The 15,799-nt window shown below is 33.1% G+C and overlaps 3 protein-coding genes and 1 long non-coding RNA gene across 7 annotated transcripts; 1 reads left to right on the forward strand and 3 right to left on the reverse strand.

The window, feature by feature from the left end:
- The first annotated feature begins 126 nt into the window (after positions 1–126).
- LOC114879246 (copper-transporting ATPase 1) lies at positions 127–12,293 on the forward strand. 4 transcript variants are annotated; one of them, XM_029194002.2, is made up of 15 exons: positions 127–554; positions 751–819; positions 917–971; positions 5,466–5,848; positions 5,929–6,221; positions 6,295–6,516; positions 6,599–6,828; positions 6,911–7,100; positions 7,171–7,404; positions 7,483–8,353; positions 8,414–9,000; positions 9,082–9,285; positions 9,366–9,586; positions 9,675–9,839; positions 11,068–12,293. In XM_029194002.2, exons 2-15 carry the CDS (start codon positions 756–758, stop codon positions 11,198–11,200), a joined length of 3,852 nt encoding a protein of 1,283 aa, XP_029049835.2. In that variant the 5' UTR covers positions 127–554; positions 751–755; the 3' UTR covers positions 11,201–12,293. The 4 variants fall into 4 exon arrangements, with proteins under 4 accessions (XP_029049835.2, XP_029049834.2, XP_029049837.2 ...); XM_029194001.2 differs by having other exon boundaries at positions 127–382; XM_029194004.2 differs by lacking the exons at positions 127–554; positions 751–819; positions 917–971 and adding an exon at positions 1,170–1,686.
- LOC114879250 lies at positions 2,723–4,049 on the reverse strand. Its single transcript, XR_003789884.2, has 2 exons — positions 3,776–4,049; positions 2,723–3,278 (listed from the first exon to the last, which is right to left on the reverse strand). It is a non-coding gene; the product is annotated as an uncharacterized LOC114879250 (long non-coding RNA).
- A 40-nt stretch (positions 12,294–12,333) lies between the features above and the next one.
- Positions 12,334–13,643, reverse strand: LOC114879242 (probable serine/threonine-protein kinase clkA). The gene is given in 3 exon segments (XM_046289307.1): positions 12,334–13,302; positions 13,380–13,474; positions 13,572–13,643. Coding segments are annotated over 3 exon segments (1,074 nt in total). The 5' UTR covers positions 13,582–13,643.
- A 359-nt stretch (positions 13,644–14,002) lies between these two features.
- LOC114879243 (apoptosis regulatory protein Siva-like) lies at positions 14,003–15,044 on the reverse strand. Its single transcript, XM_029193997.2, has 4 exons — positions 14,709–15,044; positions 14,447–14,640; positions 14,198–14,355; positions 14,003–14,127 (listed from the first exon to the last, which is right to left on the reverse strand). The coding sequence occupies exons 1-4, from the start codon at positions 14,824–14,826 to the stop codon at positions 14,082–14,084; spliced, it is 516 nt and encodes a 171-aa protein (XP_029049830.1). The 5' UTR covers positions 14,827–15,044; the 3' UTR covers positions 14,003–14,081.
- Positions 15,045–15,799: the final 755 nt, after the last annotated feature.

Consider the following 15,799-nt stretch of genomic DNA (forward strand, 5'->3'; position numbering starts at 1 on the left):
GTAAAACAGACCATGTTTAAATTTTGGTCCCAGGTTCCAATCTCATTGGCATGTACCTGAAACTAACCAAACCTTTAATAATTTCAGTGATGGTAGTAGGTAGTAGCTTGGTGGAGCACCACTTTGGTGCCACAGTTCGGACAGAAAACCATTGTCTTTGTGCTGTTTGCACTGGCATTTACATAGTTTTTATTCACTTACAAACTGTTATTTGAATCGTGATAAAGTTACCTAAATAAAGTACATTATCATTGTACTTTAAATGCATTATCATTGTAATGACGTTTAAGAACATTCAGCCCGCGGTGTTCTGTATGAAACAGAAGAATTTTTTTTAACCTAACCACATGTTTACGCATATTTTTTGATTGACTAATTGAAAGTGAGTGTATGTTTATAGTTAAGAATAGTAAACGAAAAAGTTTTACCAGTGATGTGTTCCATTACGGTGGTGCATAGTATACGTAAAGTAGTGAATAGATCGAAATACAAGTTACATCTTTTACGTTAATGAAAATATTCAATTCAGTTCTGATCCATTGTGCAATCCACTGGTATATACTTGTTTCTTTATGTATTATAAATTATACTCATTTAATGCTTAAAATTACACGCTAGTTCTGCTTTATTCACTCATAGATTTCAATTCATCCTTTGACAGATTCATGGATGAATTAACAAACATTGTCTATATTCTTATTTTTTATTTTATTGTATCAGCGATTTAATTAGTATTCTGATATATTACAGCTGAGATGGAGGTGGTTAGCGGAAAGAAATTGACAAAAGATAATCATCAAGCTGAGAAAATTGACATAGGTAATCTACAGTTCTTTGTATAATATTTTATTAAGATTTTACTGTAAGGAATATTTATGTTAAATGAAGTAAATTATATTTGATCATTTTTTTACAGGACAAACTGATCAAGGAAAATCGGTAGAAGTAGAATTGGCATCTACAAAAAAAGAGTAAGTAATAAATAATCATATTTGTTCATCTACCTTAAAGTAATAAGGCATACATTTGGTAGCTATCTGGAAATGGAAAATGTTGGAGTGCAAATTACTATTTGTCACTCTCATTATTACCATTTAACTATTTAAATATTTCCAAGGTTGAGTATATTTTTTTGCTGCTGTTACTTACTACTTATTGTCAGCTCCAATGTACTTAAACCTAGTAGAAAAGAGTGCTTGAGCCTAAGAACATTGTAAAAAACAAAATTAAGCGTAAATGCTTTCATGTGTAATATTTAAAAAGAGTATACAAGTGTAATTTGATCACATTGAAAGCATAAGTTACTAGAGAATTGTTTTACAAATTACTCTGATGATAAAAAGAGAAGAATAGAAGAATGCTATTGAGCGATCACGTTTCGACGAATACGATGACACGCAATGGTGATAGTTTCTAATCAAAGCATAGGATAGATCGTTTATCGAAACTCGATCGTCATCTATTGATCGCTCTATCTGTTAAAGGCATGCAACAAATGCTCTACCTCTTCTTCGCAGTGTAAATTTAATTTTTAACGATCATTGTTGTTAATAACGTTAGCGTGAAATATTTTATTTGTACAGTGCAAAATTGTTGAACGTAGAAAGTACAATTCTACCTCGTTGAAATGTCGAAAATTTTTAGTACCTATAAGTACAAATTCCTGGCTTCTTCTAAGAATTTCTGGTAAGTTAATTGTATTACCGATCGCCATCGTAAATCATCTAAATACATTTATTATTCGGATTAGCTGTAAAAAGGAGAAGCTTTATTTTATTCTAAGCAAGCTTTATATTATCGGTGAAATTATATGGTGTCTTCAAATGATAGCAAGTTACGTATTCTAATAGAATTGAACGGTGAGTCAATCCTCTCTTTTATCGTTCCTTTGTTGATAATTCCTTACAAAGCGAATGTGACGGGGTCGTGCGTCGGTCAAATGACCATTCGTTTATTTCTTCCTTTGTTCGAAGTCTATTTCTTCCTGCAAGGCTATGAATAAGGAAAAATTGATAAATCATTTCTAATTCGACGCGGCTGGGGACACGAAGAAATGGTACAGTCCAAAAATTCTGTCGATATAAACTGGAACACGCCTTTCTCTTTTGCTCACGCTGATCTGAAATGTTCTCAGCTACATGTATCTAGTTCCATTGAGGCACGCGTTTCCGTGCCATTCTAATCGCATATCCAAAGTGCTACGTTCTTAATTAATTTTTTCTAATTTTGCTCTTTCGATTTTCTTCCATCAGTTCATTCGTCAGAATTTTTCATACGAATTCGTTTGAAAGGAAAGTGATTTTACATAGGACAGACAAGGAAACGAGATTAAGATTTGCGGTTGGCCGCAGTTCTGTAATTTGTTTAGCGTTAAAAAAAGAGAGGATTCGCGTCATATCTTTATGCAGATTCAACAGGTTCTTAGTTACTTGCAATTTAATTATAATATTGTTTATTTCCGATAGTGACCGGTTACGAGATAAAAAGATTATGGAAAGTACACGTATTTCGAGATAAATCAAAATGTGTCCGCGAGGTGCATTTCAGATTTCGAATGGAAACAGATAAAACGTGAAGCATGATAAGTACTGTCTTCTTGATGTAACGAATATCTCATTGACAAAGACTACACCTCGTCAAAGAACTAAGAATAATTATCAGTTATATCGTATAATCAGGGTCGGCCCTGAGATTTCGGGGGTCTGAGACGAACTCCGAAAAATTTATTTATTTATTTATTATTTATTAAAATTCGCACCAGTACAGCAATTATTAGTATATGTTCATGATTAAGAATTGGGCCAGACTGATAGGCACCAACTCGCAGATTCCATATGTGATAATGACAAAAGAAAGTACCTCAAATAAAATTTATAAAATTAACATTAAATCTTGTATAACTAATTAAGTAAATTGCACTCTTCTTGTGCAATTTTTATAGGGGCCCCAGGGCCGGCCCTGCGTACAATATATAGAATTTTATTTCGGATCTAGAAAGTAAATATTTGAAATGACAATGTTGAAGAGAACATCGTTTAGAGCTCGTGTACATACAGTTGTCGCTTCTACATTACTTGGACGTTTGAACAGATAATGAACAGCAAAATAAACACCGTTGCTTGTTTTCTTCGGCTGCATTGTATAAAAGAGTCGACAAAGCGAACTAATTATCGGTACGTTTATGTCTCGATAACGGAAGGTAGTTCCGTCCGGTCATAACTCTTTACAAATTCCGGCTATTGTGCGACGAAAGAAATCAGTGTCGAAAATCATGCAACCTGCGAATTGAACAATGAATCGATTCAGAATGAAGTTTACCCTCCCTTTCGTGCACCGACCGATATCTGCGCGGCGTAAACCTAATGTTTATCAGGAAGCCTCCTCCAGGGATGAGAATGCGAAACTCATAGGGTTAGTATATTTTTTGTGTATGCCAAATTTGAAACAGAATACCTCCTTTAAAATTGGACCAAATGACCTGAGGTTTCTCGAGAAGCTATACAAATTAATTTACTAAGATATCTGCTTCTGCTGTTTTAAAAAATTACAATTTGTTGGAATCGTGAGAAAAAATAGCGAAGGGTAGTTTTTCAACTTTTTTATGAGCCTGTAATAAAAATTTAAAATATCACATTTGTAAATTTAAGTATGTTATTTGTATGCGGAAAATTTCAAGGAGATCGGTCAATGCACTTAGAAGTTGCAAGTAATTAAAATTTCCGAAAATTGTGTAAGAACTTCAGCAGAGAAAAATTAAAGATAAAAGCTACTTTACATTATTAGTACTCGTCTTTTTTTTAATTTTATTTTCTGTTGATTTTGCAGCGGTCGAAATCGAGGAAAGTATCGTAATCAGAAAGTGTGACGACCGTTTTCCTTTCTACTCTCTTCTCTTTTAATCCACGTACTGGATCGAAACGTACGAGTTAAGAATCTTCAATGTCCAATAGAAAACTCGAACTGTATACTTGAGTATGTAAACAAGATAGTTTCGGGTGTCCATCGATTACGATAATGCAGAGAACTCGATCGCGTTGAGATCGGTGGTCGATGAAAACTAAAAGGTCGTGTGCAAGTGGACGTATGAGTGCCGTGAGCAAAAACCCGGAATCAAGCTGGCCTGCGTACCACGCCACGATTACGCCAGTTATCAGTCGTACGTTCGGTGATATCAATTCGAGTCGTGATCGTGTGTTTCGTATACGATCGCCCCACTCATCGCGAGCAATTTTTTCCCTGTTACGAGAAACGTAATTGAAATTTCCACGCGTATTGGAGAATCCACATTCTCGAGCAGAGAACACTGACGATCCTTCCGAAAATTTATACTCTCGGCGATTCGAGTGAGCGTCCAGTGATCCTTTGCAAATCGATTAAACCGAACCACTACTCAGAATAGTTTCAATATTGAAACCTTTTCGAGCAAAGTATCCGAAGAAATCAAAGAATATCGATGCATTTTTCTTCTCAACACCTTATACAGGGAAATTTCAATGTTAAAAGATCAAATTTTATTGATATATTCTAAGTAGAATTAAGAGATTGTTATATAATCATAGTTTCAAGTAGAAAATTTGCAAAGTTGAGAGCAACCAGGTTGGCAATCAGAGTGCAAAGGGTTAAACGCGACAACGCTTATCAGCGTCTATGAACGTTAGAAATAATTGATCGTTGCATGAGGAATAAAATCCATCGAACCGATACAGTAATCGTTACGATTCATTGTGCAATACTGCGTGTGATCAATCCTATGAAACACACTATTACTGTTTCTAATTAGAAAGTTTCTCGTAATTAACGATGGACGATGATAAACAGCCTTTGATCGAGAAAGAACACGGGGTGATAAATGTGCTCTGGTAAGATTACATCCAGCGATCTTTGTTACTATCCTGAACAGTGAGATTTCTAAATCTTCCGAACGATTGTTTTTCAATAATTATTAATAAGAAAAATTCTAGTCATTTCGATCGTTTGGTAAGCGCAGTTAACGATCGTTAACTCGAGTTACATAAAACGAGAAATTTAGTTCCTCTTGAGATAAGGCGAAACAGAAAATAAGTAAAGCTTTGCGGTTCTCCTATCGCTGCTTTTAAATCCGTCTCGATAACTCACAATTATGCCATTCGTTAACAGCGATTAAATGTTTCGCTCAAGGAAGAACCGACGTAATTGGGTTAATTAGAAAGATTTCAACTACAATATTGTACAACACGAAACTTCAATACTTTATGCTGAAACAAATGAAAAAATCTTTTACCATTTTGCTACCCCAAGGATCCATCCTCGAGATATAAATAATTAAAAATTAAAAACCACCCCCGACTTCCGGGGTGGTTGGATGACGGTCAATGCATCCCGGAAACCACTCGTCCACTTATGGAAGATCGAGTCTTTAATAATAAAAATATTTAAAAAAAGGGTTGCAAAATTAAATTCTTAATGTATGACGCGTTGTTATTCAGGGATGGCGAGGAGGATGCAGATTGCGAGAACACCGCTCCTTACGTTCTCCGAACGCAAGAGATCAAGGATTCTTCGAATACCGCCCCGGTGAAGATTAATATCGAAGGTATGAGATGTCAGAGCTGCGTGAAGAACATAGAAGGAACCATCGGAGGTCGTCCAGGGGTTGGAAAAATCAAGGTCGTCCTGGAAGAAAAGGCTGCTTACATCGAGTATAAAACAGAGGAAATTACGGCCAATCAATTGGTTGAAGCCATTGAAGATATGGGATTCACGGCTTCTTTGGGTGGCGATGAGAATAGTCCCTTGCAGCCCAGCGTTAGTTCCTGTAGCATACACGTTGATGGAATGACTTGTATGTCTTGTGTCAAAAGCATCACAGGTATGGTATCCTTGTAAGTGACAAGGTTTCCATCTTCTTAAATGTTCTCGGTTGAAAATAATCATATCCTTCATTCGCAGGTGTTCTGTCGGAAAAATCTGGGATAAAAGAGGTGAATGTCAGCTTGGAAAACAAAGAAGCTAAAGTTTCCTACAGTAACAACGATGTTACGGCTGAACAGATAGCAAAATATATTGAGGAGATGGGTTTTACTGCTTTCGTTAAAGAAATTAATGGCAAGAGTCTCGAGGCCACCACGGAGGTGCCATTGAAAAATAATAATGTAGAAAATGGTGATATCTCGCTTCAGATAAATGGCGGAGGTGACCTGAAAGCTCAGAGTCATTTAACTAAATGCTTCTTACATGTAACGGTAAATATTTTTTACATAGTTACAGTAATAATAATTATTACCTTGATCTTATCTATTGATTTATATTTAAAAGGGCATGACTTGCGCTTCCTGTGTCGCTGCCATAGAGAAACACTGTAAAAAATTGTATGGCGTACACAGTATCTTAGTAGCATTGATGGCAGGCAAAGCGGAAGTCACGTTTGATCCAAGTAAAATAAGGGCGATTGATATTGCTGCCAGTATATCCGAATTGGGCTTCCCAACCACCTTGATCGAGGAACCGGGGACTGGAGAGGGGGAGATCGAATTGAAAGTAAGCCCGTTAATGAATTATAAATTTTTATCAGGTCAGATGAATCTGATGCAATCTGTAATCTTTAATACTGATTTCTTAGATTATGGGTATGACATGCGCGTCTTGCGTGAACAAAATAGAATCAACGGTGAAGAAATTACCAGGTGTTCTCACAGCTGCTGTTGCTCTGGCAACTCAGCGTGGTAAATTTAAGTACGACGTAGAGAAAATTGGCGTTAGGGACATTATCGAATGTATTAACAAATTGGGTTTTACCGCGACACTGTTTAGTAATAAAGATAAGGAAAATAGGGACTATTTGGATCAAAAGTAAGTACAAAAATTGATGTTCGATGACCAGGAGGATACTTCATACATAAATTGGTAACTGTTTATTCTATTATTCTTTCAGGGAAGAGATAAATAAATGGCGAGCAGCATTTTTAGTGTCTTTAATCTTTGGCATACCATGTATGCTAGCTATGACTTATTTTATGGTAGTTATGTCTGTTGGCGAGAAGTCGCACGAAGATATGTGCTGTATAGTACCTGGTCTTTCTTGGGAAAACTTAATTCTTTTTATATTTTCTACGCCGGTGCAGGTAATTGCAGATACTTTTCCATATGAATATTAAAGATCTGATCACTTATTTGAACAAGTAATATTTACAGTTTTTTGGTGGCTGGCATTTTTACGTTCAAGCGTACAAGGCTTTGAAACATGGCACAACCAACATGGATGTTTTAATTTCAATGACCACTACGATATCTTATTTGTATTCGGTTGCCGTACTTACAGCAGCTATGATAATGCAGGAACGCGTTAGTCCTCAAACATTTTTTGATACTCCTCCTATGTTGTTAGTATTTATTAGTTTAGGAAGATGGTTGGAGCACGTTGCAAAGGTTCGAAGCTTTCTTTAACTCTTCGCTGATTTGTTAAAATGATCGATGAAATCATAAAACAGCACTTTTATTTTTCAGGGCAAAACATCGGAGGCTCTGTCAAAGTTGTTGTCGTTAAAGGCAACGGATGCTGTGTTAGTTACTCTAGGTCCTAACAATGAAATATTATCTGAACGTTTAATCAGCATAGATTTGGTGCAACGAGGTGACGTGTTGAAGGTAGTACCAGGTGCCAAAGTTCCCGTTGACGGTAGAGTTCTCTCAGGACAGTCTACCTGCGACGAGAGCTTGATAACCGGAGAAAGTATGCCAGTGCCGAAAAAGAAAGGGTCAGTTGTGATTGGTGGTTCGATAAATCAGAATGGCCCGTTATTAATTACAGCCACACACACAGGAGAACATACGACGTTAGCACAAATAGTGCGATTAGTGGAAGAGGCACAAACGAACAAAGCACCTATACAACATTTAGCTGATAAAATAGCCGGTTATTTCATCCCTCTTGTCATAGCTGTGTCTATAGTGACATTATTTATCTGGATCATAGTGGGATATATAAATATAAACAAGTTACCGATTTCGCACAATGATCAAATCAATACACACGGTATGAACAGGGAAGAGATAATATTTCAGTACGCTTTTCGAAGCGCACTTTCCGTGTTAGCGATCGCTTGTCCGTGCGCTTTAGGATTAGCCACGCCAACAGCTGTGATGGTCGGTACCGGTGTCGGGGCGCTGAATGGTATTTTAATAAAGGGTGCTGAACCCTTGGAGAACGCGCATAAAGTTAAATGTATCGTATTCGATAAAACCGGTACCATCACGCACGGTGTGCCGATGGTAACAAAAATTAGTCTCTTCGCGAGTGAAAAGATTTGTTCATTAGCGAAATTTTTAGTTATCGTTTGTACGGCTGAAACGAACAGCGAGCATCCAATTGCATCAGGTAAGTTTCCAAACATTTCTATGCGAAGAGTATATTTTAATGATCTTTATTTTCTCGAAGCAATTGTCAAGTTCGTAAGAGAAACAATTGGTTCTGAAGCAACCGGACAATGTACAAACATTCAAGTAGTCGCTGGCTGTGGACTCAAGTGTAAGGTATCTCACATTTCAACGCCTCTGAGCACCGCTTTAAAGTCGGAAAAGATTATCAACTATGTGAATCAAGTGAAAAGATCATCTTCCGGAACGTTCACCTTAAACGACGTGTCTATCGACATTATATCGATTGCCAGTTCAAGTCAAGAAAGACAGAACATAGATTTGGAATTATTGTTGAATCCAGATTCCCATGGTGATCAAATTCATTCTGACGATGTGTACGAAATTTGTATCGGTAACAGGGAATGGATGCGACGAAATGCGGTGAATATACCTTCAGAGGTAGAGTCGAAGATGACGAGTGAAGAAGATTTAGGTCATACTGCAGTTTTAGCAGCAGTAAACAATGTATTAGTGGCAATGATCAGCGTTGCAGACACGGTCAAGCCAGAGGCTCATCTGGCAATTTATACTTTGAAGAAGATGGGTTTAGAAGTTATCCTCTTAACAGGAGATAATAGAAAGACTGCCGCTTCTATTGCTAGACAAGTAAACTACACCTTTTTCTGTTCAATTTATTTATTATATAAAATTTGTTGTTACTTTATGTGATATTTATTAATTGCGTAGGTTGGTATTACTAGAGTATTTGCCGAAGTGTTACCTTCGCATAAAGTTGCAAAAATTCAGCGCCTACAAGATCAAGGCTACAGAGTCGCGATGGTAGGAGATGGCGTAAATGATAGCCCCGCTCTTGCTCAAGCAGATGTTGGTATTGCGATATCTTCTGGTACGGATGTTGCTGTGGAAGCTGCCGATGTAGTTCTTATGCGAGTAAGCTAAAAATATTTCCAAGTAATTAGAGAATACATCGCACCAAATAATAAACGTATAATAATAACAATTGCTTTTAGAATGATCTTTTAGATGTCATTGCGTGCCTGGATTTGTCGAGGAAAACAGTTCGTCGAATCAGATTGAACTTTTTATTTGCTAGTATTTATAATCTGTTGGGTATTCCTATTGCTGCTGGAATTTTTAGTTCTTTTGGATTCTTTTTACAACCCTGGATGTCATCTGCGGCGATGGCACTAAGTTCTGTATCGGTGGTTGGAAGTTCCTTGTTACTCAAATTGTAAGTATCAAATGATGAACAATTCTTGCGAACGCGTCACTGCGGACAAACAGGAAGAACAAGGAACGTGAATTACGATATTTTGTAGTTATCGTAAACCAACAAAGGCTACTTTGGAGACCCCAGAATATTTAGCAGCGATGCGCGCTCATTCGACAGCAAGAATGATAGATCTGGACACGATATCTCTTCACCGTGGTTTAGACGATTCGGTAATGCCGATTATGCACAGATCAACGTCGACGTTGTCCAGGTATGATCAGACACCTATGCTTACAAAATTCATGCGTAACTATAATAATCCTACTGCTTGATGGAATTACAGTAACGTGATTTTAATATTGGAAAGCGTTCTTACCTTTTTGATTTTAACATACTAATATCAAGGTGTTAGGTTTGATCTTGTGCGCTTGCTATTTATCAATTATTTTATCAATATTGTGTCATACTAACAGAACATTAAATGAACATCATAATAAACTTACTAACTTAATTGTAATATATAGTATTTTTTCATTACAAGTAAAAACAGGCTGTGAATTTAAAAATGATTTTATAACAAACTATTTTAGTGTATAAAATTTGTAATTACTACACTCCGTATATCATTCACTTTTGTGAAATGTCATAGTGTTTTTAAATAAATAAAACTACGTTTTAATTAAATACGGTTAAAACAATATAAGACTGAATAAAAAGAACGTTTATAAGAGAAAATATAATCGTTGTATAATTTATGATTGTTTAATAATTTTAAATAATTTACGAAAATAATTGATATAAAAGTATCCTTAAATCTTCATCGTGAATTATAAATACTATACCAAATGTAAACAATAATTTAACAATAAGTAGAATTGGTCATTGTTAATTAACGATATATACCGGCTTTATTTTATTCTGTAATAATGTATTATATTGTACAAAAATTGTATACAAATAATCATATTTTTTAAATTGATATGTTATTTGCTAAATAATTTACCTAATCCGAGGAATTTGCTTATTCTTTCAGTTTGTGATTTGCATATTCTTTTGCATGCTTCTGCGAGATTTATTTTCTATAAAATGTCTATGTGTGTTAGCTTTTTGAGGATTCAAAATATTGCGGCTACATCTGACAAGGCACTGCATCAAAAAATTTCTTTTGGTTAAGGCAGAAATGGTGTGTGATTACAGCATCTTTATTCTCGGGCTAATTTCGCAATATATTTGCATTAATCTGCTTACAGCAGGTAGTATAAATTATAAAATAAAATATATAAAGTATGTTGTGACTAACTTGTTGTACATTATATGTATATTATTTGTTAAAAAGTAAGGAATGTGTAACATACATATGTATATATACTCTCATAAATTGTGTACAAATCATCTTTAAGCCTGAAGTAAGGTAATATAAGTACCAATGCATTTATTTATGTTTTAATACCCTGTTACCTAGTTAAATAATTATTGTTTATAATTAAATCCAATTACAGATTATTCAGAAAATCTAAAGACGATTTAGAAGGTCGGCTTCTTGGTGAAGACATAGATGAAATTGACTTGGTAACAGATTTCTCTGGTTATCGAAAAAACGTAAAGAGCGATACAAATATAACGCCGTGTTGACACGTAAGAATGTTTTTTTTTTAATATTTAATTTATCCATGTACATTCTTTATTAATGATATAATGACTTGACATAAGATCAACGTTTACAAATTTTTTACCATGATCATTTATCAGGAGTTAAATTTTTAATCAAGAAAAATATGAAGGATGACAATAGTGTTTTGCACATTCGTATCTTAATTCTTCTTTTTCTTTTTTTAAGGTTTATTAATAGTATTATAATATTTACCTCCTTTTATTAACTAAAATGAAACTAATAATTTTCTTTTATTTTATGTTTTATATTTAAACCATTTCATATTATAACAATAATGAGTATTCTATTAAAAAATGACAATACAGTACTATATATAAATAATAAGTATTACAACGAGTGATAGATAAAATGTTTCTTGGGACCATACTTTGGTTTAGTTATGCATAAATAACTTAACTATATTTTCAATCTTTAAAAATCAAACATATGTTGTTTGTTATAAATACGTAATAAATATTCACAGCTTAACTAACTAAAACTCTTACATACAGTATACATTGCCGAATAGACTGTGTCAAATTAGTTTATATAATTATAAATGTTCGTAAAATATATTTTTTCATTAAAATGTAGATTGAGATATTTATAAATAGGAAAAGATTGTATAGAATACAGCATATATTAAAATATTACATTTCTTTTGTATTTAAAATATTTTTGGACTACCTGAGAAAGGTATTACATTTTTGTATATACTTGTGCCCATTGTGTACAATGTATTTAATTTACGAATGTATATTAACTATATTAATATGTAGTTAATAATTTATATGTGTACATATGTATATTTTATTTTAGTTAATTCAGTAGTTTTTTTATATCCTTATAAAACTTTAAGAAGATAACTGTTTAACAATATTAGGACAAGACAAAGCAAGTGTATTTGATTCTGTTAGATCATCTGATGTATCTGAATTTGCGAAATAAGGATTAAAATCCTGTTGAGTATTGATATTTTCATTAAAATCGTGTATCAAGTCCTTTTTACCATTCGTAAAAGGATATGTATTTGTATGAATGGGCAAATAAATATTACCCTCATTTTCGATGTAATTTTTAATCAACGACATTTATTTATTTACATTACATTTATTTAGAGTAGGTTATTTGCATTTTTGTAGAGTAGGTTATTGTTTTCATCCGTGTTCCATTTATTTAATCAAATATCATTGCAAAAATCTGAATTCAACTGCAAGTCATTATATTGTAATATACTGTATATATCATTTTGCTGTGAAATCTCACTATTGTTTAAATTTCCGTATTGTAAATTTGAATCAAATATATTATAAAGTAAATTTTTGTTTGTGTATTTATAATTAAGATGTTCTTTTGTTACATTTTCGGTACTGACAATATTCAAATCTGATTTAAATTGGTTAAAATTCTGAATATCATTCAATACATTAATGTTATTTTGATACATTTGTATATCATGGTTTGTAAACATATGCTCACAGTTGCTATTGTTTAAAGGATTGCAATCAACAGAAAGACACTTATTCTCAGTTAAGCTATCCATATTACTTGTTTCAGGAATCTCAATACTTTGTGGTAGATGACATTTTAAATTTGATTGTGTATTTTCACACACACTTACATTTTCTTTCAGAGGTTGAATTTCATTATCAGTATTGCAGTATGGGTTTATAATTGTATTTGTAATGTTTTTAGGATGTATTTTGTCAATATTATGAGTAGGTACATATTGCATTTGATTATAATACTGGTTTTCATTAATCACATCACATGTGTTGTCTGAGAAATTTGTAAATGGTGGCAAAGTTGTATTAGCTCTATAATGTCCATCTGACTTGTATTTCACAAATAACATTTTTAATTCATCCTGTGTTAATGTTGGGCAATTTAGAGACTGTTTGAGGATCAGATCCAGTTGCTGAATTTGATAATCATACAATTCTTTGTTACATTTTATGAGCATATTTGAGACATTTAACTTTTTAGTAGTTTTCTGAGATGTATTTTTTTGTTTAATTAGTTGTTTCCCATTTTTCTTTTTAGGATGTTGTAATACATTATATCCTCCTTTTTTCTTAATACTCTGGAAGTATATGATTTATATTCAATCCCAATGTTTGTGGTCAATAATAGAATTTATAAATAATATTAATATCTTACCTTTTTCTTTTCTTCTAATGTCATTTTGACATTCTTTTCTTCATTGGTATGTGCTGATATTTTTGATTCCTTTTCTCTTTTCGTTGTATTGTTATCTGAAATCAAACGAAAGATTTGTAAGATTAATTAGTTACTACTTTGTATTATACTGTCTATATAAACAAAGAATTTTTCTATTAAAAAACAACTTACTTTTTGACATACTGAATTTCAAATAATAACCCACGTGTAATACGGATGCTATATAGATACGTTTCTCGCTAGCAGGCCTCTGTTATCTCGTCATTCGTTTAGAAACTTTTAAAAAATATATTACTACCTATTTTGAATCACTGATTCGAACGGTTGTGATTTTTCTGTATCACTGAAATTGTGGTAACGCTTTGTCACTTCGTGAATTTTTTTTATGAACGATATTCATTTATTTTCCCTAACATTTTCATCCTATTAAAATGACGAGGAAAGGAAAATGACGACTTATAGAGGTTTTACTGTATTCATAAAATTTACTTAGTTATTTATCTCAGTATAAAAATAAAAAATATTCGAATTCGACACCTTTAAAATAAAAGGATCTTTTGTAGGAAGGGTAAGAAAAATTTGCCATTTCATACAAAATCATGTAATTGGTATTTCATATAATTGATATTAGTAAAAAACATAAATATGGATTATAAAAAATAATATAAAACACTGTTGGTTTCATCTATAACAATTAAGGCACTTGCTTTTTTCTTCATGATCATACCTAAAAATACATAAAGAAAAATCATATTCTTGTCTTTCAAATATAAAGTGAGAGAAAAAGAACAACTTACACAGGTAAAGAACAATTCTGACAAAACAACTCTGAACAACTAATACATTCTAACAGACAAGAATTACATAATAGTTGATCACAATAAGAACATTTGTTACATGTAGTTGGATTTATTACTTTGCTGCATTCACAAAGATCATATTTTGGTTGAATATCCTTGAGAGAAACATTTAAAAAAATGTTATAACATTATAAAGTGTTCATGTAAAAATAAAGTTTTATAATAGAAACCAGGCAAAACACTTACCTGTATGGCTTTATCTGCTCCTAATAATTGTAATTTACTATTTAATACCATTTGCTTAGAATTATGTTCATGTTTGGATTTGCAAGAGGAAAGTACTTGTGGTGATAGTAGATCAATGGAATCTATCTCTGTGGAATTGTTGAGCCTCTGTGATAATGTTTTGACACCTTCTTTTAATAAATTTAGAGTTTTTCCTACAAGAATTGGAAACAAGAGAAATTAGAATGAAAGCATTAATTTCCTTGTGTCATAACCTTCATACCATAAACAATTTTCATTCGTTCTTCATGGTTCACGCCGTTGTCAACTTGTTTTTGACCTACGTGTACTTTCATTTGAGGCAATAAATCATCCTCAAACGGACACGGACGTTTCGGCATTCTTTAACAATTTATTTAACAATTTTATTGACATACGCTACTTAATTACGGTTCGCGTAACATCGTCCAGCGATGAGATTGACACAATACATATATCCACGTGCTTCATAAACATACAGCTGTTCCCACATTTTTTAAAATATTTTTAAATTTTATTCGTTAACATGTCTACAATTTATTAGAATTATATAAAGTACATTGTGTTTTATATAAGAGCAATATATAAATAAAATATTGTATTATAAACGTATTTGGTAAATTGGAAAATAAATTTACAATAAAATTAGTAATATTTGTTTATTAGTAATGTTGCATTATTATTACTTTTATACATATTTGATATTGGCCATCAACAAATATGTTACAATTTTTTATCTCTCCACATTCTCATGTTTATTTCGTTTGCTTGAAAACTAACGATATATTTTATAATAATAATACATAATAATCCATAGTCATTGCGTGACAAGTATCAGTAATATTCGTTAGTACAATATCTTGTACACTGTATTTGTAGTCGCTTCACCGGTAAAACTATACAAGAACAAAATTATTCAGTTTATGTGTAATTTAACTAAATAATTACGACTGATATCGTAATTGCACGAGTTTGTATAGCGATTGCGTTCTCTTAAAATAAAGTTTCATTTAAGTTCGACAGAGGGCGCGTTAGTCGTTTGTGGGTTTTCAAAATTGAACGCTTAAAAAAAGGCTAGTTTTTAGCTACGCTGAACAAGGATTTTGGGGCAGGATAATTTCTTTTCTCTTCGTAAAAAAATAATTTACTGCAAGTGCATTGAATTCAGCGCAAATCCTCGATCTTTTCGAGAATGATCGTTAAATTTTTACGGACGCTTCGCCGTGAAGTGCGCGTACTTCCGGTTAGTCGATTGCACGATCGAAACCTACTTCAACATTCAAACCGGCGGCGTGACGGGATTTGCTCATCGCGTGGTTACGTCTTTCGAGCAAT

Source organism: Osmia bicornis, chromosome 2, assembly GCF_907164935.1.
Source record: "Osmia bicornis bicornis chromosome 2, iOsmBic2.1, whole genome shotgun sequence".
Classification (NCBI taxonomy): Eukaryota; Metazoa; Arthropoda; class Insecta; order Hymenoptera; family Megachilidae; genus Osmia; species Osmia bicornis.

Bases quoted from the DNA above. Each gene is read 5' to 3' on its own strand.
- LOC114879246 (XM_029194002.2), top strand. From the start codon at position 756: ATGGAGGTGGTTAGCGGAAAGAAATTGACAAAAGATAATCATCAAGCT. The intron at 820-916 runs GTAATCTACAGT...ATTTTTTTACAG, and splicing joins AGCTGAGAAAATTGACATAG to GACAAACTGATCAAGGAAAA. The intron at 6,517-6,598 runs GTAAGCCCGTTA...CTGATTTCTTAG, and splicing joins AGGGGGAGATCGAATTGAAA to ATTATGGGTATGACATGCGC.
- LOC114879243 (XM_029193997.2), bottom strand. From the start codon at position 14,826: ATGCCGAAACGTCCGTGTCCGTTTGAGGATGATTTATTGCCTCAAATG. The intron at 14,641-14,708 runs GTATGAAGGTTA...CAATTCTTGTAG, and splicing joins ACGAATGAAAATTGTTTATG to GAAAAACTCTAAATTTATTA. The intron at 14,356-14,446 runs GTAAGTGTTTTG...GTTTCTCTCAAG, and splicing joins GAGCAGATAAAGCCATACAG to GATATTCAACCAAAATATGA.